The sequence below is a fragment of the Pseudopodoces humilis genome, chromosome 4 (genome assembly GCF_049639895.1).
Source record: "Pseudopodoces humilis isolate 2021_Gansu_Grassland_sample_001 chromosome 4, ASM4963989v1, whole genome shotgun sequence".
NCBI lineage: Eukaryota > Metazoa > Chordata > Aves > Passeriformes > Paridae > Pseudopodoces > Pseudopodoces humilis.
Window position 1 is genome coordinate 67,297,191 of NC_142203.1, and position 23,156 is coordinate 67,320,346.

The following is a 23,156-nucleotide window of genomic DNA, read 5'->3' on the forward strand; positions in this document are numbered from 1 at the left end:
CCCCAAGAGAAATGGTAAGTGAAAGAACAGAACTAATTAAATGGCTCCAACTGAAGAAATAAGATGGGGAAGGCCATTAAAGAGCTACAAATCAAAGGTATAATAAAAAGGAAAAAAAATTACATTAATACTCAACAAGAGTCAGCTCCAGAAACAATGTGGGAAATCAAAGACAACGGCTCTGTTTCAGCAGAAAGTAGACAGTGCACAATTGGCCACTCAAGGAGCAACTGCAGCACTCCACAAAAACACAGAAGAAAAAAGAAGTTCCCAGGTGATTGATGACTTTAAGACTAAAATGTTTTAGGTCAGTGGAACTGAGGTGTTAAAATATGTTACATGCCATGTACAGCAAGTGCTCTGTGGGAAAAGGTGAAGGAAAAGCTGAAGAATTTTCACTGACTTTTCATGCATCTCTCCTGCTTCACAGACAGGAATACATCTGGAGTCCGTGCCTTGCTCCCTTGCATGTGAACGGAGAGTGTTACAGTGTCTGAGTACACTTCCCCAAACACTTGGAAACCTAAATGAATGCTCCACAGCCAAAAAGAAAAGTGGAGTTTTATCCAGCAAATCCATAGGGCTGTGTTTGAAGTGTCCCTGTGTGCTCCCAGCAGCAGAGAGCGCTGTGCCCTCAGCAGCAGCTCCCCCTGGAAAACCAAAGTTCATTCTCACATTTCTGTGACAAGCACGAAGAGAACACTGTGATGTTTTAGCTATTACCGCCTTCGTATCTATTGCCAAAGAATGCATTTTAAAATAATTTCAAAGTAATTCTTTAACGATGCAGCAAGGTTATTATGGTAGCAAAACCCCAAATAAAGTCTAGTGAATTATAAGACATCAGTGGCTAGAAACACAGCCAGGACTATCTTGTGAATAAATTAGAAGTAAATACTTTAGGGGTGTAAAGAAATTACACAAATCAGAGTAGGCATAGCAGAAGGAAGAGACATTCAATTTTGAGTCACTGAGGGCTGCAAAGAAATTCTGCAAGGTAAGGATTCCCACTGAGGAAGGCAAGCTGAGAACGAGGTTATAAAGGAAGAGTAGATAAAATGTGTGTCAAAGACTGTATCTGGCAAATCATTGAAAGCAGGAGGAGAGGGGCACTTCAGATAAACATCTTATGTGAGAGGGTAGTGTGTGGTTTTGCTTTCTTGTACCCATTTCTTAAGAAATTTCTTGCAGCTGCTGCCAGGGGTGATTTCAGGGCAATAGATTCAGGATAAGCATTCCATACAACAGCGGTAGATCATAAATCAGGATTCTGGATGCTTTAGCTAATGTCCCCAGCAAGTTCTCCAGCATATCCAAACGCATAAGATGAGCCAATTTACATGCTATGGGATGAGTTCAGAGCTCCAGTTACAGGAGTAGCCAGGGCTGAAGTCTTTCTTCTTTCCCAAGAAGCAGTGATGAGTTCAGAGAACACAGATCTGAAACCCAACTGTTTAGGACAAAGTCCATGCAATAAAATTCCACCAGTCCTCTGCTCGTTTACCTATTATCCCTGAGGAAAAGTCCGTATACAAATTTCACACACACATCAGGAAAAAAATATATTTAAAATAACTTATTTTCTTAGAAAAGCCTGGAGTTCTGGAAGTGCAGGTGACTTCTGAAACCCTCAAGAAAAAAAGTTTCCAAATACCTGTCTTGACATTCAGGCATGCCAGATAGCCGTACAGATGTCAGCATGAATATTTTAATTCTAGCACAAATGCATTTTAACTCTAGAAAGTTTGGTCAAACACTTTCCAAGGGCCTGAAGATGAAAACCACAGCAATTGCAGAGAAAAATATTCTAGTAAATCAGAAACATTTGCTAACAGGGAAGTACACATGGATTTATGAAACTTCTTTTACAAGATTTGCTGCTTCTATGAAGTTTGCTGCTTCAAAGACTCATTTGTCTTAGCCAAATAAAAGCATGCCTCACTTAGATAACAGCCTTTTTGAAGTCAGGGACAGTAAAGGGAAGCTAAAGCAAGACTCTAGAATCATGTTTGTGTTTTGCCATGAGTTTCTGCTAAAGAACATGTAGCCTTCCTGAAAGAGTAGGTTTGTGTCTGTTTCTCAGATTACCTGGGCTGGATTTTTTAGTTGCAGCAGTTGTTTGGGAGGTGGAAATTACAGCATGAGCTGGATGGCTTCTTTCATTACCTGACATCCATGATTACTGACACACACATGCATTTTGCTTTAGGAAATCAAAGCCAAGAGTAAGTCGAGGCCCTGGTGGGCAAAGTAAAATGAGCACATTTTTTTCACTGCAGTCATGCACTAGCTACAATTTTCACTGCTAAAGGAAAGAACAGAAGAGCCACAACACAGCCAGCATAATCTTCAAGTATGTGTCCTTCCCAAAGAGAAGAGGTTACTGTGTAGGCCTCATAAGGAGTCCATAGATATGCTGGAGCTGACCCGTCCTGCACCCTGTAATTCCGACACTGGATGGCTCTCACTAGCTTTGGTTTGCTCCTCCTCATGCCCAGCAGGAAGAGTCCTGCACAGGAGCAACTATTTAACTAGATGGAGCAGATTCCTAGCTAGTGACAGATGGCTAGACATCTTTCCCAAGGGCTTTTCATCCAGACTGCATTTGGAGAAGTGACTTAGGAAGAAAAAATCAGGGTTGCCCAACGACACCTTGGCAAATTTTTTCCACCACCCAGCTTAGGGGCTGTCATCAAACTGGGTGCTGAATGTTGTTTCCTTTTTTTCTTTTGTGGGAGTCATTCCAAGACAAAAGAGTCAGTTCATAACCTTTGATATCAGAAGGGCCACACTTAGATTTACCCACCTTGTTACTTACAAGCTCATGATCCTTAGGACCTCTCTTTGGACTGCATGTTTAGAAGAAACAATGTCAGGGGAGAGCCCTGACTTAACTGTGCCTCACATCTAGCCATGGTGTAGGCTTTTTCCCAGTACAGATGGGGTTTGGATCACCCTTTGTGTGTTCCTGTTAAGGATAAGGAATACCCAGTCTGAAGTAATTTCTGTTCACAGTATTTTGGAGAATAAAATAAAGAAGTTCACCCCATGACAAAGAAGTCTGTGTGTGCCCACAAGCAAATAATTGTGTTCGCTTCAAAAGAGCTAAGAAAAGGTGAGGAACTTCCCTAGCCCTTATATTCATGTTTTTTCTGGGTGAGGAGAGTCATTAAAAAGTTACTCACTTCCTCTTCTCCCACTTGTAGCTATTATGAGAAGGTGATTTTGCCATTCAATGTCAGTTTCCCTGAGTTTTCACAACTCTCACAGTAATATTTTGTTTTCCATCCTCAAGTTTAAGACATGTAATTCCCAGCTGCATCTCTGTGACCAAAGTAAACACTCTGGTCCAGGGTGTGTTCTCAGCAGTTAGTGCCTCTGTCCTGTTCTTCATGGAGTAGTTGTTAATTTGGTCTTGCACTCTTCTGTGTGCGTGTTTTGGAACTGTATGTCCCAAATGGCAGATGAACCTTCCTGGTTAGAAGAGCTAGGAAGGTTAGCTCTGGAAGGCCCTGGCAGAACAAAAACACTCAGTAATTAAGGGATGGACACAAAATGGCAGTGGTGTGTATTGCTACCCCTGAAGGAACTGCTGTTTGCCATCTGAGTCATGATGTGCGGCCACGTGGGACATCCCAGGTGGCTTTAGTCAAGAAAAAAAAATTGCATCTCTTCAACCACCTTTGGGGAGGAGCTGGACACATAGTGTCTCAGGACTGCGACATGGGATGGAACAGGAATCAGCCAGATATTCCAGCTGAGGAAAGCTAAAGTAGATCTGCTTTCCTTTTACCCAGAGAGATTAGGTTCTCAAAATGAGGAGTAGAAAACTGCTTAAAAAATTGAAACACACTATACAATCAGTGGAGAAAAGCCACTGCAACAAAGATGAACCATAAAATGTTTACATGAGACAGAATCTCTGACCATATACTTCAAAAATTAGCTCACCTCAAAGGTGACAGACTGCAATCTGAAGCAAGTTTGGAAACTGATTCCTGAAGGACACTGAAAATACTGGAGAATGAAAATGTCAGTGTGAATACAGTATTACAAGTAGTATATTAGAAGTAGTATCTTAGAGTTGAGTCCTTTTATGGCTTTTGTTTTTGTTGTTTTATTTTTTTAGAATTGTCTTAATTTACAGAAAGCTAACATTCATGATTTTTCACAGAAAATTGTCTTAGCCTTAGAGGTAGCTGCTGGCTGTCTATAGACTGATTTGGTGACCTTTTCCCAGAGGACATCTCAGTATACTCCTCATTTCTGATTTTTTCCCTGATAGTTCCCAGTAATGTGACTACCAGATTCATCTTAAATCTTCTGTATTTCTTGGATACTGATTTCATCCACTTTAATGTGTTCTCTTAAAATGTTTGAAATACTAAAGTCCTAAACTCAGTTACTTAATTGAACTGTATAATAGGGAGTATCAGACCCAGCATGCATGGGAGATCTCTGTATACTCAGGGTAAATCCAACACTTTTGAGACAGCTCCTCCCCTCTGAGTTACACACGAGCACCTGCAATACTCTGTGAAATGTCTGAGTAACTGAATGGATACAACAGAAATACCCAGGTTTGCACACCTAAGTGCAGTTCTGGTAAGGCCCAGACAATGTGAAAATAAGAAAAATCAAACTGTACACCCAGGTAGATTTTCTGAATAGAAATATCATGGAACCTTGACAAATGGTAATTGTTTGAAATCCTCTTCTGAGCTGCTACTTCAAATTCTTTTCCTGTGTCACCACTGGAGTTGCATGTACTAAAAGTAGTGTCCAGACCTGGATCCAGCCATGATGAATGTTCAAAGGGGAGCACAGCTGCAGATTCCTGCCTCTGATTTACTACTCTGGGAGTCATGCACACCTGTGACTTTGCAGGTCTGCAGCATGGCAAAGACACCCCCTATTTTCTTCAGAAGGAGGAAATGGGAAGTAAAAAATAGATATAGTAATGTTAGTTAGTTTGCTCAATGCTCATGGATGGCTTTAAGAACTCATTACATCTGTCCAACCTATACCAAAGCACCCACAACACAGTGGCCTGCACCTACTGAGCAGCAAGCACCTTTTGCACTCCCCAAGGCATCGAGATTTACAAAGGCCAAGGCTCAGAAAAGCTGAAATGTGATACAAAGAGCTTTGTTCACAGATCTTCACCAACTGTGCTCCAGATACTGCCTAGGATAATCCCTTATGCAGGATACTTACTTCCCATAGCCAAGGAAATGCTGACAAGGACGACTGCCACAAAGGAAAATATGAGATACAAGTTGCAGTTAAGAGGATCATTGAAAGAAAACTGATAGAGAAGCTGCAAACAGTCCCTTTGTGTCTCACTTCCATCAGCTGTTGTGTCACCAAGCCTGGGCACAGCTGAGAATTCAGCCCGAAGAACTGTTCAAATTGATAGCATGTGAATTTTTTAAACAAAGTAATCTTTGTTTATAGGAAGAGCAGAACAGGTCTTTGAGTTTCCCTCCTGCAGACAGGAATCTGCAGAGATGAGGTGGCAAGGCTGAAGTTGACTTTTGCGAATACTCCCCGCAGAGAGCTCCAGATTTTAGAAGAGAAAGTGAGAATATATCATTCTTCCTGGGGAAAGGGAAGAACATGGCACTTGGTAATCTGTTGGGCACAGAGTCAGGATTGCAGCTGGCCCTTTCAGATGATAATATTCTTCTGTGGAGTAAGTTAACTTGCTTGTGATAGCGTTATTTCTTCCATTCCAGAAAAGATGAACACACTGACTAAGGGGAAATACAAATCCAGCCCTCAAATTCTAGCAAAAAAGCTCCAAATCTCTTCTGCAATGGGTTCAGTTCCACACATTTTGCATCCTGGAGAGTGAACCCCAGGATGAAGTACTCCCTGTTCATCACCATGTGGGTATTTTGCTGATGGAGAATAGCAGTTACATTCAGATTATTTTTATGTAGCGCTTTGTTGGATGACAAGATGAAAAATGAATTCCCATATGCTGTGTGGGAATTAAGGCTGCTTTAGCACTTCCCATCGGAGTTAAGACTCTGGCCTGATGTCAAAACATCCCTTCCTCTTTGAAAAATGCTATGTCAGTAAGTAGTTGATTTTTGCCTTAGTGTGCTGTAAACCTCATGGTGTGATGAGGTATTCACGTTACTCCCATTCTAAATCCAGGTACTTTGAAAGATTTTTTTTTTAATATGTTGTTCTCTTTCTTAAAGTACTTTAATACTCTAGGGAGCACAGAGGTGGTGTCCCACATTTCCCCTGACCCTGGATTTGCACCAGTTTAATCCCATGGGGTGTACTTTTGACCTATGCAGCTGAGGTCAGATGCGATGTGAGGAATGATGTGGAAGCAGCTGTGGAGTGAAACATGAGAGCTCTTCAGCGTGGGTTCCCATACCAGAATAGCCTTTGTTATAAAACTACTAAGGAAAGCTAATCTCTGAGTTGTTTTGGGTTTTTTTCCCAGAGAAAAGGTGATTAAATCCAAAAGACTTCTGTTCTGGGATGACTTCTCATTCCTTGACTCTGAAAACAGGGAAATTGCTTTATTTCTGAATTGAAGCAGTCACTCCACTTAACTGTTATAAATGCTGTCTTATAACTCCATGTAATCCTTTTTTTCCTTCTATAGTTTTCCTAGGTCTGGTTTTGGAACGAGGTAAATAAAGAGAAGTATTAAAACAATAAGAGGGGGAAATTATATGAAAAGTGCATATCACTAATATTTGAAGGAGCTGTTGATATTCATGTCCTATGGTCTACTGAGGTTTGTAAAGTATGTTTTATTTTTGTAAAAATATTTCCATAAAGTCTACTTTGTGCACAAATTGTCACCTGGGTTACCATTTGCCATTTGAATTGCTGGGTAGTCTTGCTGCATTGCCACAGGCCGTTAACAATATTTGCATTGTTCTGTATTCATATAAAAATGAGGCTTTTAAAAGTAACCTACATACCGGTTAAACCTGGTCTATATTTACAGCTGTGATTATACAGTGTCCAAAGACGACATTCCAGGGAGGCTGTGGCTGTAACACATTAAGGAGACATTAGGCAGAGGACTTCTCGGGGTGTATCAGCAGTCACATTTTAGAGGGTTTAGAGGATTATTTAATGGAAAACACATTTTATGTCATTTTTCTTGTACTAGATTTTCCTGAGATGCCTTCTAAGTGTGCACAGATACACAGGGTTTGGCAGTCGAGTAAGAAACAATGCAATAGATGAGTTAAACGAAGTTTAGATGCGATATTAGGAAGAAAGTCTTTACTGTGAGGGGGTGAGGCAGTGGTACAGGCTGCCCGGAGAAGCTGTGCATGCCGCATCCCTAGCAGTGCACAGGGCCAGGCTGGGTGGGGCTCTGAGCAACCTGGAATGTGTCCGTGCCCACGGCAGGGGGTTGGCTCCGGATGAGCTTTAAGGTCCTTTACAGCCCGAACCACTCTGCGATTTTATGACGCTGTGGAAGTGGTGGCTGGATCAAAGAACAGGCCAGGAGCGGGAGGTGCCTGCGGCCACACACAAAGGTACGTGGTTACCCCGAAATTACAGAAGCCGGCGGGAGATCGCTGTCGGTTCCAGCCGCAGGCCGAGGGCAGAGCGGTGCGGGCACTCCCCGGGCACACACCGGGCAGCCGAGGCACCCCCCCTACCCGCGCTGAGGGCCGCGGGCCGCGCCCCGTGGGGGCGGGCGCGGCGGGAGGCGGTGCCGCAGAAATGGCCGGCGCCGAGCGGGGCCGAGCTCGGGGCTGTGGCCGGGGGCGGGCATGGGCGGCGCCGGCTCCGTGATGCGGCTCGGCGTCGCCGCGCTGCCGCGGGATCGCTCCTTCCGCTGCCTCCCCGCTCGGGACGAGCGCTGGGAAGCGCCGCCGCCGCGGGCCGGGGCCATGTTGGGCGGCGGGGCCAGGGCGGCCAAGCCGTCCTTCGTGGCCTACATCAGCCCGGAGGTGCGGGGCCGGGCGGGCCGGGCGGGGCAGCCCCGGGCACCCTGGCGGGGGGCGGGGGGCGCGGGGAGCGCTGTGCGGGGCTGGGGGGAGTGGGGCCGGGACTAGGGCTGCCGCCGGGCACTGCGGGACTCAGCCTGCCTGGACTGCCCCGAGGGTGAGCGGCGTGGAAAAGAGCTGAAAAAACAGAGCTGTCTGGTCAGCAGAGTTATATTCTGTAAGCCGCGGCCAGATGTCGGGCTGTGTTTGTTCGGCCCATAAGATGGGACTTTCCGAACCTGTTGTTCGTATTGTCCCCGAACAGCATCACTTCACGTTGTGCTCGGTGAGCTCCTTGCTATCAGTTCCGCCGCTGGAAAGCCCTGAATATCCTTCCTTAACAGCTCGCTGTTGAATTTTTGGCAGTGTGTCTGTTTCTCTGTGTGTCTTTGGTATTGTTCTGCCTGTTGTCCTTTCACTTATTTATCGAAACTTATGTTGACGGGTTGATCAAAGTGACCTTAGGCTCAGTTTACTGAGGTCATTTTGTTAACACACGGTATTAGGTCAGTATTGTTATTCTGCATTTCATCATTCTTATTCCTGGTAAACAGCTGTTTTCCAGGGAAAAAAAAATGATGAATATGGGTCGTAAGTGCTGGAGTTTTTCCCCCTCCTATTTCTTTGTAATCTGTGTCTAACTGATTCTTCTTAATCGTTAATTCTCTTGAGAGCTTCTTAAGGAGAAGATTTGTGTCAATCTTGTTAGTCAGTGCAGACTTTGTCACTGATAGGACCTTGGTGAATCTGCTGTTTTTGTCCTACACTAGATCTGAAAGAACAATCACTTCTTATGGCCAAAATCAGCTGTGGTATTTAAAACTTATGTCCTTAGTTGGTTTGCTTGATAGCAAATCTGGTTTTATATGTTTTTCAGTCCTGGTTGGCTTGTGGTTTCATCAGTTTACTTTAAAAGTTTTATCTCTTGTATTTCCAAGTGAAATCAGATGTAAATGATAGGTACAAATACTTCTGAAGTCAGCAAATATACCCCTGTCTGAGGTCACTTTTTCTCCTTTGGAAAGTACCTTGTAAAAATATACAAGGAACTGGATTTTGTGAAAGAAACAACTTCACTTGTTGGACTTACTGGAAGACGTTTCACCGTTCAAATGAGTGTGGTGCATGACTAAAGCTTGCCAGAAAAAATAGCTAGTTGTAAAGAGCTCAAGTAAATATATACATATTGCAACAAGACACCAAATAATAAAGAGTACTTTAATTTGATTTTAAGTGCAGTGATGTAATGCTTCAAATATGATTCTGATGGCTGCAGGAAGAATAACTAATGTATTCAATACTTGAAGATGAGGTTCTTTATGAAATATCCTGATTAAGTAGACAGTGCAGTCATTAACTCTTTACGTGCTCTTGCTGCTTTTAAGCCTCTCCGTCTTTCACTTAAATTTAAGAATTTCATGCATTCTTGCAGAAGGAACTTGGTGTTATAGATGTGACTTCTGCCACAGAGTGGCACCTTTTGCACCTTCAAAGACACAGTGAAACTGAGATCTGATGTGATTAGCAAGTGAAGCAAGCTTGACTCTGCTGTTGACAGCCTATGTCTGCCTTAATGGTTACACAGGAAACAGAACACTTTAGTGGCTTGTATGAGGATTAAAAACAAAATTTTAGATACGTGATGAAACCTGTGAGGCCATTTTGGTGTCTATAACAAGCATGTTGCTTAAATATCCTAAAGTAAGCAGAAGTGAGCATCTCTCACAGACCTGTGTGCACCCAAGAAAAACAACTTCCTGAACACAGGTTTCCTGTACAAGTTAACTTTCATCTAGTTGAGTTTTAAAAGGAATTAGACTGATAAAACAGTGGAAATTCTAATTCCTCTTATGTGGAACATAGTTTGGTCATCTGGGAGCTTACATCAGGCATTTTAACTTGCAGGTGCTCGAGGAAGAAGTACTGGCAACAGGTGGGATGCTTCCTCTGGCAGGCCATGTCAGAAGGTGGGAAAGAGCAGTTCAGGGATTTCACGAGCTTGAGATTTCAGCTGTGTAGGATTGGAGTTAATGGTGGACTTCTCCATGAATTTGCAGAGCCTTGCGTTGAATGGCTTTATACTTGAGCCTGAGGCAAGATTTCCAATCGACCACTATGTCGTACAGAGCAATAGAGTTCACGTTGCCTTCCCTTGCTTGCAGCCTCCAGCTTCTGTGGTCTTGTCCTGATTTGCTTGGGAAGCTGTTTTAAAGTAGGAAGCAGGCCTTAAACTGCTGCTTCCAGGTTAGGGGAGCCCTGCAGTAGGGAAGTTAACAGGCAGAGCTGAGTTTTGATTTGGCCCCACCTTGTTCAGTCCGTCTAGAGATACCTGCGGGACACAGTAGGCGATATTCTGAAAAATAAAATTAAGTCAGCTTTAAGCTGCTGTGTGTGCTAATTTGAGCATGAAAAGAAACAGAAACCCTATTCCTGTTATTAAATGACCAGATGGAAACAAGGAGTGAAAAGAAAATGCTGTTTATTAAAGGAACAGAACTAATTTCTGCTGTGAAACCACAGAATGTCTGGAAAACCAGTGTTTTTAACATCTGACTAAATATAACCTAGTTAGGCTCTGCTGTATGGAACTGCAAATCAATCAGTGGTCTGTTGAGAGTGAGACCGTAGGATGTTGATATTAATGACACACTTCCCCTCAGGACAGACTTGGCTACCCTGCAGGAAGTGGGGTGAATACTAGGGTATAAAGTCAATGTTTTGACATTTCAGATCACAGAATATGTGTCTGTGGAGACAGTGAAACAAGAACCAGAGAATTACTTCTTGATTTCTAACTATTTCAAACTTTGAAAACTGAAGTTATTTACAGGTCAAACAAGCTAGATCGTATTTTCCTAAAAATCTTAATTTGCACAAAAAATGAAATTGCAAATTTGATTTCAAGCTTAAAGTTGGTATTTTTCCATGCATTCTTTAAAGCTAAATCCTTCCAACATCCCTCATTATTAAGGGATGATTTTTCCTGTGTTAACCTTTAAACTATGGAAGAGGTTGTTCTGCTTCATGCTGCTTGCCTCTGGAATCTGGGATACACCACAAACTGCTGAGGGTAACTTTCATACCTTGTGTGCTTCGTCTCTTAGATCCTGCTCTGTTGTTAGCTCATAACCACCGTGAATACTTCTTGCTTGTAAATCTTGGTACAATATTGTGTGGTCTGTGGCAATCAGTCTTTAAAAAGTATGTTCCTCCTTCAAAACTGGAGTGGTGGAGTTGAAGGGTGGAATAAGGAATAGGAGTTGGTGAAGTGGACAGCTGGGCTACATGGTCAAAACCAGACATTGATGTCAGAGGAGATGGACAGGACAATGTAAGGAAAGAGGAAGGGATAAGAGATGAAACGGATAGGGAAAACACATGCTATGATCTAATAGACTCTTCTGGATAATGGAGCTGTGAAAGGAAGGAAAACAAACAGCAGGAGATTATTCTCAGCAATGTTATTAAAGTAGTAGTAGTAAGTATATGCTCTGGGTTGTATGGCATACAGTGTGGGATTAGGCTTTTTGTTTGACCAGAAAGGAGTCCTTCAGAAAGTAGCAGGTATGTAATGTGGTTTGTTTCTGGATGCAAAGTAGATACTCAGCATTTGTGCAGGTGTTTCCTCTTTAGTATGGAATTTCAGTGGAACTGTTCCACAAAAGTGTATTTTACTCAGGAGCACTGTATTAACTTGTTGGAGCACCACAACTAATTTGCAAGTATTTCAGTACACAGTTTGTCTTTCACAGCTGATAACTTTCTTAAGTATACACTTATCTTTACCTCACCGCTCTTTTAGTGAAGTCAATATGAAAAAAACAGATGCTCATAGCAAATTTCAGCAAGATGTTGAACTTCCTTGCACAGAATTTACTTTTGGAAAACTATATAAAAACATCAAGGTGTTCAGTGTTCTTGCAGCACTGTTTGCTCTCAGCTTTGAAAGCTGTCAGCTGTTTCAGCCAGTAGCCTTGATACCTTGGAAGTGATAACTTGTTCCTTCTTTATTTGAATCTTTCAGACGTTTTCTCAGCATGTTTAATAAAAGTCTTATTTTTCATTCTTGGAATTACATGTTGCACAAATGTTCAGCTGTGGATCAGTGGAAGCATTACTGTGGGATAAGCTAGGTTTAGAGTTGACAGTTTGCAGCAGGAGACTGTATGCGTGGTGTCTCTGCTGGCGGAGATGAGCGGTATCAGCAGGCACATATATGTATCTGTATGTCAGTTATGACAGATTCTCTATCAAGAGTTGGATTCTGGTATGAAGGGAATGTTTTTCTCTTGTTCATGTTTCCAGTACACAGTTGTTTACCCTCCTGTGGAGTGAGAGGAATTGCTCTCAAGTTGTGGTGACACGTAGGACAAAAAGCAGAAGTCATTTGGAATTCCTTTCCTGCTCCAACCTTAGGACCCTGTTAATATAACATAGCTCCTGCTTGACCTTGTTGCCCTAAACTTTGTTGCCTCACTCATGGCCTTCAGCGACTGGGGAAGACTTGTCTCCCTAGACAGACTTGAGGAAAATATTTTAATCCCTTTAAATACTTTTTTTTTTTGGAGGAGAGCTGACTGTAGTCCCTGGATATTGCAAACTGTGCAGTTATTCCTTGTATTTCGGTAAAAAACAGGAAGAGAACTTTCCTTAGGGAAGACAGCTTTTACTTTTCTGTTAGCAAGAAGGAGGATGTACTATGAATTAATTTGGTGTGACATGTTAACTTGAAGTTTTGGCATAATTTGGTACTCTCTGTTAAAACTGATAATTAAAGAGCATTGCTGTATTTCTTACCACGGTTTGAGAGCCTGGAAGAAGGAATATAGCACAAGGTAATTGCACAGGTGAGAATTATCACTTAGAAAAAAGTTTCTAAAACCTTCAGCTGAGTTGAAATCCTTGCCTCAGAAATTACAGAAACAAAGTTAATTTTCCTCATTTGCGTGGTGTCCTATGGGTGACTGCTTTTAACACCTGGCTGATAGTAGGGCTTCCCAAGTTTTATCTTAAGTAAGAAGTGACAAAATGCTGCTTGGGGCATTCAGAAGAGGGGAGAGATACAGATGAAAAACTGTCTGTCTAGAGGTTTGCATAGCTTTCAATGGTCACAGGTGGAAAGTACTTGCATGCTTAGCTTCAAAATGGTCAGAAGGTGAAGATTTCTGAGGTCCAAATGTATTCAGTAGCTTGCAGAAGGGGGCAGACTTACTTCTGCTTCTTCCCTTTCTTTTGTTTCTGTGCTCATCTGGCCTGTTGATGAGCCACTTCTGCTAACAATAGGCACTAACACTAAAACCAAATGTAGGACAAGTACATACTTCCCAGCTGATTTTACAAATTACCTCACCGTGTTGTCAGACAAACCCAGGGATAAAGTAGTGGGTGAGTGACTGTCAACTTGTGACTGATTAAAGGGGCGTTGAGCAGTATGAATTGAAGTGTCAGCAGGCTCTTCAGTTAGTGGTAAGATCTGTGTTGTCCCAAAACTTATATTCATTATAAAAACGAAGTTGAAACAGAGTGGAGGTGGCAGCTGAATTTACATGTGAGTTCCTACACAACTTGAACTAATTGATGGTGAGTTAATTTTTCTTTGCAGACCTTTACCTTCTCACTGGAAAGAGTACATACAAAATGTATGTAAAATCTCATGTTTTTTAATACCCACCCTAGGAAAATAAGTGCAGCGTCATGGATTCTTCAGCGGCACTCACGGCTTGAGGTCTAGCTATCTCTAGCATATATGTATCAAAACCATCTTTAATATGTTTATTAATTTATTGTGGGAATGTAAATGTTGAATTTCACATAGAACTCTTCTGGAGGCTTAACTCTTGGGATCTGTTGAATGTTATAGGAATTCTACCTATCATAAACACTTACAGTGCCTACACTATACTACACTGCAGTGGCTGTAGGCTTTTTCCAACAAATTGAAACTGGATTTTACAAGGTAATCTCAGTCTTTGTGGTCTCTAATTTGCTGTGATGCAATTTGATTAAACTTCTAACTCCATTCAGAAGATAACCAATTTTAACTTGTAACCAAAACCCTAACTACTTGTTCAAGATTATTTGCTGTTGAAACACATTATAAAAGCTTCATTGCATTTTAACAGATGTGTGTGAGCTCAAAGAACTTCTTTGGGGTCGATTTTTTTTTTCTTCAGTTCAGTTCTGCCAACACCAGCATAAACTAGTACTCATGGCAGTAAGTACGAACAGTGTGTGTGCAGAGGCAGTATATTTTTTTATGGCATCTCCCAAAGTCAGAGGTGCTGGGAAAGCACCTGGCTAGTATAACTGCTTTACTGTTCTGTGGAAGTGATTGTTGGCATGTAGTTTTCTGAGAAGTATTGTATGTAGTTGTACACAAAGAGTAATTGTGAAAGGCAGAGCTGTTACAGACACTTGTAAACCCAAACAATAGTTTAAAGCTGCCACTGGTGAGGGGACAACACTGGGGGAAGAAAAGGTGTATATATTTCTCCTCTGAATGCAGGAGTATTCAGCTTAAGTAATAGTAACATTTTAGCTAACTTTTTAGCTGACAAGCCTGAACTTCGATTAAGTATGACTTCTACAGCACCCACACTTAGAAGACAAAGGCAGCAAACTGGGATTTGTTTTCTCTCTTAGTTGTCAGCTGTAGTTATGGATTTCTTTCTTCACACCACTACCACTTTAATTTTATAACCTTTTTCTCTTTTTGTCCTATCTTGAACATCTCTGCTGTTCTCATGACGTGGTTTCCTGCTGGTTTTAGCTTTGCTGTGCAACCTTCAAACTAAGTTCTAGGTCTTCCGGGTGTGGAGGGCAAGTGTTTATGTGAATGGCAGAGGCTGTTTATTTTTGTATTCTCAGGGGCTTTTGTTTCTCTGTATTTAATCCAGCAAAATTATTATTGCTTATGTCTTCTTTTGATTGCTTGCCTTGAATTGCAGTAGCTGACTCTGGATGCTGGTGATGAACTAAAATTAGCTTGCTTACTGCTGTGCACTCAGGGGGGTTTCCAGTTATCTAATGGCTTTCCAGAAAGACTCCAATGCATGCAAAGTGATTTGGACTTGGAGGAGGAAGTTCTGAACAGGCTGAGCAGGAAGGGTGTAGCATCTCCTCTAGTTTAACAGTCTTTTGGCTGGAGATTTTAGGCCAACTGTCAGTGGCTAAAGGCTAGAATAAGTGACACAGAATTTAATATGTTTGTTTTGTGCAATTTGGGTCAAAACTGAAGGATATCCTGTCACCAGGTTTTACCTCTTAGCTCCAAGATCCTGGAATACGTTTCCATATAGTCATGTTAGTGCTGTTTAAAAAAATTTTGTACTTTGGTTGAAATAATACATGTAAAAAATCAGAAACAGGGAGTCATGGATGAAACTTGAAAAACTGGAGGATACATTAGACATATATCAAGTCATTCATGGAAAAGCTTATGAACAAGTTGGGAGATGGTGCTGTAGTACTAAGTTTATGCTTAAGTTTATCCATTTAGGTGTGCTGAGAGAACTTAGAAAATATTGGTAATGTTTTATTTCTGTCACACAAATGGTGCATTTTTTTGTGTGTTCACAAATGCATTTAACTGACACTGGATGTCAAAACAATTACTTGGCAGATAGACTTCTGACTTTAAGTCAAAAGATCAAATTGCAGATGTATACTCCTTTCATTTAGGAGGCTTTTCTCTTTAATTTTAACTTGCCAGAATGTGAGGAATTGAAGCTGGGAGGGTGTAATTCTTTACAGCATGTGCTAAAGGTATGATCTTTGCAAAGTAATAATTACATTTTCTCTCTTTAGGAAATACATATAAAGGAACCCATAGAAAAGGAAGTAAATCCTCACTTATTACCAGGTAACTGTTGTATATTACTAGACTTAAGTAATAAAAATCAGTGATTAATGAACAATACTTAAATATTTCCATGTCTGCAGCAAACACTCATGTGACATCAGTGTGACAAGTGGTAAAATGCATGGTTTGGTTTTAAAACCCATTCAGGTTACAATGTTTTTAGAATCTCATCTGCATGGAATATTAAAAACTCTATAAAAACAATTTTTTTACAGAGTACAATGTCCTCAGGTAAGCTGCATGTGGAGAACTGTCAATACTTGAGTTTGCCCTGTTTCTTAGAAGTTCAAGTTGGGTGGGTTTTGTTTGTTCGGAAGTGAAGATAAGAACTAGAAGAAATTTACCTTCTAGTGTCTTTTGCCTCTGCTGTGAGTTACTTGGGCCTTCCAATGTTTCATTTACTGTTTAAGTTTTCTTTTGTAACATGCAATTATTATTTTTTTTTACAAGTATTTTCCAAGATAAGGAAAGACAAAATACATGTAAAAATTTACTATAAACTCGTATTCTTTTGCTTGGTTTCCTACACTTTTAGGAAGGACCAAGATGTCTGATCACATCTGTTAAAACTTTTCTTTCTTAAATTTGAAGTTCAGTTCCTGTGGGTTCTAACACAAGAACTTAATTGACTATTATTTATGCAAACTTGTGTTTGAGACTTCCGAAATAGCTTTGGGACCTGTATAACAGTCAAAGCTATGAAAAAATAACTGTGTTGAACCTGAAATAACTAATTCAGTGTTTCAGCATTCTTAAAGTTTAACAGTAAGGAAGGTTAGAATATTTTTCAACTTGTTTACTGACTACATAAATGGCTCTTGCTGGATTTTGTATTTTTTCCAAGTACACGCTCAAATGATTGCTCTTCTCCTGGCACTTGGAGTAGTCCATGACACACGTACCTCTGGTTAACAGAACTCCCCAACATCTGCAGTTCAGGCCTTCTGGAATAATGTTAGTAACCTGGAAGGCTCTCAATGTGCTGATTCCAGGAGCTTCCTTGTAGTGGCTTTGTGTAACTGTGATGAACTATCTTTAGGCATACAGTTCTGAGAAACTGTCAGGAAGTTATTGCTGTGTTTGAGATAACAATTGAAATTATTAATTGTAAATGTCAGTTAATGTTGCAAGTCTGTGTTTCTTCTCTACAGGTGAACTTCTGCTTTGTGAAGCCAGCACAGTGTACAAGTATATGCAAGAAGATGGGTCAAATCGTGGCACTTACGGGAAACTCGTGTGCACAAACTTTAAGATTTCTTTCCTTGATGATGATTCTGCTTCAGATGATAATGTAAGAAAACAAGTCTTCTAATTATGACTAAACAGGCTCTGTATAAATAATCATGGCTTTCCCTTATGTAAAGACACAGAATGAACATAAATGTGTAAAATTTCCTAATGGGTGCAGAATAACTTGAATCAGTCTGCATCTGCTTGATCCTTCCTCAAGCTCTAATGACTATTTTAAGCAAAGGCAATGCAAGCATTTATGTGGACACTTACATTAGACATGGTTTATAACTATTTTTATATTTTGTAAGTTGGTGAAGCTTAAGTTAAAAGAACCCATTGTTTTGAAAACTAATCAACAGTTTGTTTAAAGCAGATTTCTGGCTCTTTGTCTTGGTAGCATTTGTGGAAGTGTGAATGTCTCTGATGATGGATAACATCTGCCTGATTTGACTTTGGGCTACATCTGCAGAATCATTTCAGGCTGTACAAGACTGAGTAAGCTAATACTCAGCGGAAATGCTCTGAAAAATTATGTGGCTCAATAAAGCTGTGAATTATTTCATTCAAAGTCCAGTGTTTACTGAAAAGATTTTAAAGCCTAGTGCTGTTGAGCTTGCAAACAATGAAAATGCTAAAAACTCCACAAATCTTAAAAATTATTTTAATCTTTTTCCTTTGGTTTAGGTGCTCAAATTGAGCTGTCAGAGGAGAATGGTACTGCCACAGTGCTTTTGATAAGCATAAGTATTAAAATAGTTTATTTAGGTGTTAGAAGTGAAAAGAGAGTTTAATGCCTCCCAAGTTCAAGGTGATCTTGACAATGAGAATAATATCATTTGACAAATGTTGATTGTAGTCAGAAGTTTCTTGGGGTAAAACTTCATAAAGTTTAAACATTAAACTAAGGCTTCTGTAGTCAAATAAAGATTATTGGACCTTCTGGAAATGATGAAGACAAAGCTGCAGAATCTTTTGATGTAAATTTCAGGTGATCTGTGGAAAGTTGGTAGTGACTATGCTAATTTCTGTTCCCTGCTGGCTTTGTACCTTGGGTTCGTAACATGCCAAGTCAACTATACTTCTTTTAAAAAAAGTTCAGTATTAGCTACCTGCTTCAGAGTACTGCAGACCTGGAAGTAACTTGAATAAGGCTAACTGTTTCACAGTAAAATATAATTTCCTAATGTAGTATACATCCACTGTTTGGTAATAGTATTGAAAATAATAGTGTTTCATTGTGGTATCACTAAAATACCATTTTTAACTGAACTCATGTAATGGTAGAAGGGGACTCCAAATCACTTCAAGTTTATCTGCACAATAGATAAAGTAATTGGGTTATGTGTGTGTGTCTCCACTTTACCCAGTGATAAATCTGGCTTTAATGTTGGAATGTTCTTGAGATACTTGTTGGCTTTTTATTTCCTGCCAGGTTCCCATAGCAAGGAAACTTGTCATAAAAGGGCTTGGATTACATGAAGTTACTGTATTTCCTGTTTACAGCAGTGACTCTAGTTTGAAAAATTACTCTCAACAGAAATGTATGCTTTGAAGCTATTTGAAAAGTAAAAACTGTATCTACATTTCAAGCATGGCTGAGATTTAAATAAAGCTATACTGTGTGTGTAACTTCCATCTGTCTGTATTTTAATAACTGTTCTTCTGTTTCCTGCCTTACACAGCTTATAAGAATAAGAAGTAATGCTGATATGAAAAGAATGTATGGAAAGCCTTTACTTGGCAAAAGGTGGTACTGTAATGTGACATTTCTACAATTTTTTTTAATGTTTCTAGGAGCCACAATTTAAGAATAAGATTGTAGGAGAAAATGACATAACTCTGCAATGTGTAGATCAAATATATGGAGGTAAGTCAGCTTTCTACCACTTGGGGTCTTAGAATGCTGGTGCTCCTTGTACATGTACATCTTTTTTTTTTGAAAAACATCAGATTTTAAAAAAGCAGCTGCAGTTATATTTAATGATGAAACGACAGATAAGAAATTTATCAGAACTCAGTCTTACCCCTCAAGCTTGTTGAATTAATTTGATTAAATTAATTTGATTAATTGTCTGCTGGAACAGACAAAATGATTCTTCAGAATGCAGTGGTTCAAAGCAGAGAGCGTACTGTGAAAAGTCCCTAAATTAAAAAGATAAGGATCTTCCAGTGTATCAACTATTTCTATAAATATGGATGTATTCACTTCATTTGAGCAATAGCAGTACAGGTATTAAATTCTCAAACAATTATTTTTGTTTGTCTAAGGGAACTTTGTTTTATGAGGGTCATGATGTCTTCAGCTTATTAAAGGAGATGGAAAAGGGGGTTTTAATTACCAACTAAATCTCGAGTGCTTTGCATCAGGGCTTAGAGATGTGCCAGTATTGCTAAAAAAGATAAATTAGAATGGGGCTGATGATTTTAAGTAGGGGAAGGCTTTATTGAGAATCCTGTTCTTGGACTAGTTGTGGGTATTCAGAGTATTTATATGTGGTGATGTGGATTTGTGAAGTTGTGAACTGGGACAGACCAGTGCAGATGATTATGAGACACTTTAGTTTTATGTACAGTGGCCCAGCTGGCAGCACTTGAAATTGTGAAATGGTACATCCTCAAAGAGAAATGAGCAGAGGTTTGCCTTGTAGACTTCATGGTGATTAAAAAAAGTATTTTTAAGGAACTTAGAATGATCTCAGATGTTTGGGGACTTCCCCTTGGGTAAAACTACTAAATTGTTCTTTATGTATCTTGAAACTTTAAACTTAGTATGCAGTCAGAATGTGAACAGATATAACCACTGAGCAGCTGGTTTGCTGCAAATTTGCCTTTTACCTTGTATGAAGTAATTTGATGGGTTTTAAATGAACAGGTTGAATATCAGCACAAGAGCTTGCTAGCCTGTGTTGTAGGAGGCTTGTTTTGTCTTGAGAAAACTTGGGCTTGAATTAGTTTCTTGAGGATTCTGGGAAGTCAGCCAGGGACAACTTTATCAACATACAAGTACCTTTTTGATATTTACTTTGCTTTTTAATTTTGCAGTTTATGATGAGAAAAAGAAACTTCTAACAGGGCAGCTTAAAAAATACCCAGAGAAGTTAATTATCTACTGTAAAGACCTTAGGGTATTTAACTTCTGCCTGAGATACACAAAAGAAGAGGAAGTGAAAAGAGTATGTATAGTAACTTGATTTGCTCTTCTATTTTTAACCATTTTTAACCAATTTGGGTGTTGGGTGTTGTGAGGATGAGAGAAGGATGAAATTCACTCTGAGATATCCCTGAAACTTGGAAGTGTTTCCTGATCATTTCCAGCTAAGACACAAAGTAAAAGACTGATTTCATTAAATATTTCATTCTTCATAGCAGTTAAAAGATAGTAGTGTCTTTTTAAAGAAAACTGGAATTTGGGGGTGTTACAGGAAATTAGCTCCAGCTCAGGCAAGCTGTAAAGCTGTTCTATTTGTGACATGTAATTCATTATATTTTAGACTTCAATATAGTGTTACTTTGGCAAGTTAGTCTGAACTCCAAACTAAGAGTCAACTAACTTTATTTAAATAAGAGTAATTCTGGAGGTTGAACATATACAATACTACTTAGTAGTATTATATATAATATTACTACAAAGTAGGTACAGAGTCTTGCAGACAGAGAAACCTTACTAGAAGTCAGGTTTCAGCTGTTGGAGATAGAATTTATCAGTTTTGTTTAAAACCTGGATGGAGGGGTTGGTAAAAATAAAAAGGCATTTTTTTTCACTGACAGTTTTGTTGTGTGTGTTAATTTTTGGTCCTTTTTTAGATCGTCAGTGGTATAGTTCATCATAGCCAGACTCCTAAGCTGCTTAAACGTTTGTTTCTGTTCTCTTATGCATCAGCTGCTCCAAACAACACAGGTAAATGTGGTTTTTTTTAATCTGTTTGTCGCATAGTTAGTTCATTAAGCAGTCTGGGAGGTCCATAGTTGAGTTTGTGCTCAGCTTATGGCTCTGTCCTGCTGGCAGATAGCCTCAAAGGAAAAATCATTCTTTTGCTGTAAATTGTTTGGCATGTTGCTAAAAACCTCTTAACTGTCTCCTGTTGGTTTTGGTGTCCTTCAGGAAGCTGCACAGAAATTTTCCAAGCAGGAGTAGCATCCCTGGATTGAAAATTTACTGTGACTAAAATGTGCAAATGCTTTTCATGTGGTTCATCTCAAAAATACTTTGCTTGTTTTAACAGTGTGGTTTTTCTGTATTATTGCTGTGAACCAGACTTCCTGCTCCTAATTCTGAAATTACTGCATTTGCAGTGGCATCCTATGAGAAAGTATTTCCCCTTTTGCTCTTATTTGCAAGCAATATGCTTCTTCCAGGCAATTGCAAAAAAAAGCATAAGTTTGCAAGGCGTATGACTTCCTCTTATATCTGACCTATTACATAATCTTCCCACTTGATCAAAATTGGCGAAATAACACATTAGGCTACAAAATTCAGGATAAAAAATCGTCAGTGCACTTTCTAGCATTCTATAATTCAGACCTTAGCTGAAATAATAGTGCTGTTTTGAATTAGGAACCTGATCCTTAGTGCACCAGAAACACCAATTCCTTTCACTGAGGGAGGTTTTGATGTGTGCAAGGTGTTAATCAAACACTTACCAAAATATGTCAAGGAATTTCAGGATTGCTGAGGTTAGAAGAGGCCTCTGGAAATTAGTCATGTTCTTGTCCATATGCCCCTCCCCAGGGTAGGGTTAACTGCATCAAGCTTAGTCATGTCCAATTGGGTCTGGAATATCTTCAAGTATTGAGACTCCACAGCCTTTCTGGGCAGTCAGTTTCATTGTTTGACCCTCCTCATAGTGAAAAATGTTACTGTTGTGTAAAAGTGGGATTTGCTGTAGTTCAGCTTGTGCATAACTGCTTCTTCTCAAGTCACTGACTCTGGATCCATCTTCTGTACTCCCCTCCCCTGTTCCACCTCCAGTGTTTATCCACACAGGGAAATCGGCTCCTGCTGAGCCCTCTTTTCTGAATAATCCCAGCTCGGTCTCTCCTCATACCAGGTGCTTTGGGTCCTTTAATGATCACAGAGGGCCTTCACTGGGCCAGGTCAGGAGCTTTCATGGGGGAGCCCAGCACTGGGCACAGCCCTCCAGCTGAGAGCAGTGGTGCCTTCACTCAGCTGGTACACAGTGGCTTTGCTGAAGCAGCCCAGGAACACACTGTTGGCAAGGAAAGGCATGTCGCTGGCTCAGGTAGTTCCTGCAGGCTTCACCTGAAACTGGTGTTCTGTTTCAGCTCTAAACAATGGGAGGACTGCAAGCTTTTCCAGGCAGAGACTGAGCCTGAGAGAAGCTCACTCTTTAAAGTAGCATTGTAATGCTGTCCCACAATTCCTTCCTGTTTTAATAGCTGTTTTCAGTATTAAGGGGCTAGGTGTCTATTCATAAAATTCTTAAAATTATTACAGGCTAAGCTATGTAGACTGTAGAAATTGTTTTTTAGGCCTCTCACAGTCTGATACCTCTAAAATCTTGTCTCCAAGAGCTCATCAATAATGTTCTGTTCCAAGCTGTAAATTTTTCATCCACCTTATCTTCTTACAGTGGAAAGTTTCAAATTGCCATTGTATCTTCCATGGAAATTATAGTGCTCTTTGGTAATTCAGTATTAGCAGAAGTTGTAGAATGTTGCTTAATTAGGATGTGTGCTTAAAACAATTGACATTACTCCATAAATTATATGGTTGTTATACAAGATTTGAGGCTAAATTAAGCTGCTGTCTTAACTGTTTCTGAGGTGGCTAAGTAGAATTACAGGGAAGACTCTCAGCTGAAAGTATGGAGACTGAATTGCTCTTACTGAGTGCCTGAAATGTTCTATTCAATGCAAAACTATTTATGAGATGAAAACAAACCTTAAATGAAATGCAATATCTGAAATTTTTGTAGAAGGGTTTTTGGTATGATTGTTAATTCTGCATTTAAACTACAGGTTTGGATACCAGTCAGCTGCATTAGTATAAAACATTTGCTGCATAGTATCCTGCATTTTAGGCTGTATGTGAACACAGCCCCAACTGTATGGAAGGTCTA

General features: G+C 40.1%; 1 protein-coding gene across 2 annotated transcripts in view; it reads left to right on the forward strand.

Moving 5' to 3' along the window:
• The first annotated feature begins 7,766 nt into the window (after nt 1–7,766).
• The window catches only part of MTMR12 (myotubularin related protein 12), a 33,249-nt gene continuing 17,859 nt past the window's right edge, over nt 7,767–23,156 (forward strand). The window contains exons 1-6 of one of the 2 annotated variants that reach the window (XM_005527994.3): nt 7,767–7,946; nt 15,789–15,843; nt 16,995–17,134; nt 18,871–18,943; nt 20,119–20,249; nt 20,881–20,974. In XM_005527994.3, coding sequence (XP_005528051.2) covers nt 7,767–7,946; nt 15,789–15,843; nt 16,995–17,134; nt 18,871–18,943; nt 20,119–20,249; nt 20,881–20,974 — 673 coding nt within the window. Of the gene's footprint in view, nt 7,947–8,193; nt 8,269–15,788; nt 15,844–16,994; nt 17,135–18,870; nt 18,944–20,118; nt 20,250–20,880; nt 20,975–23,156 lie in introns of those variants that run through there. The other variant, XM_014256995.2, reaches the window with a different exon arrangement.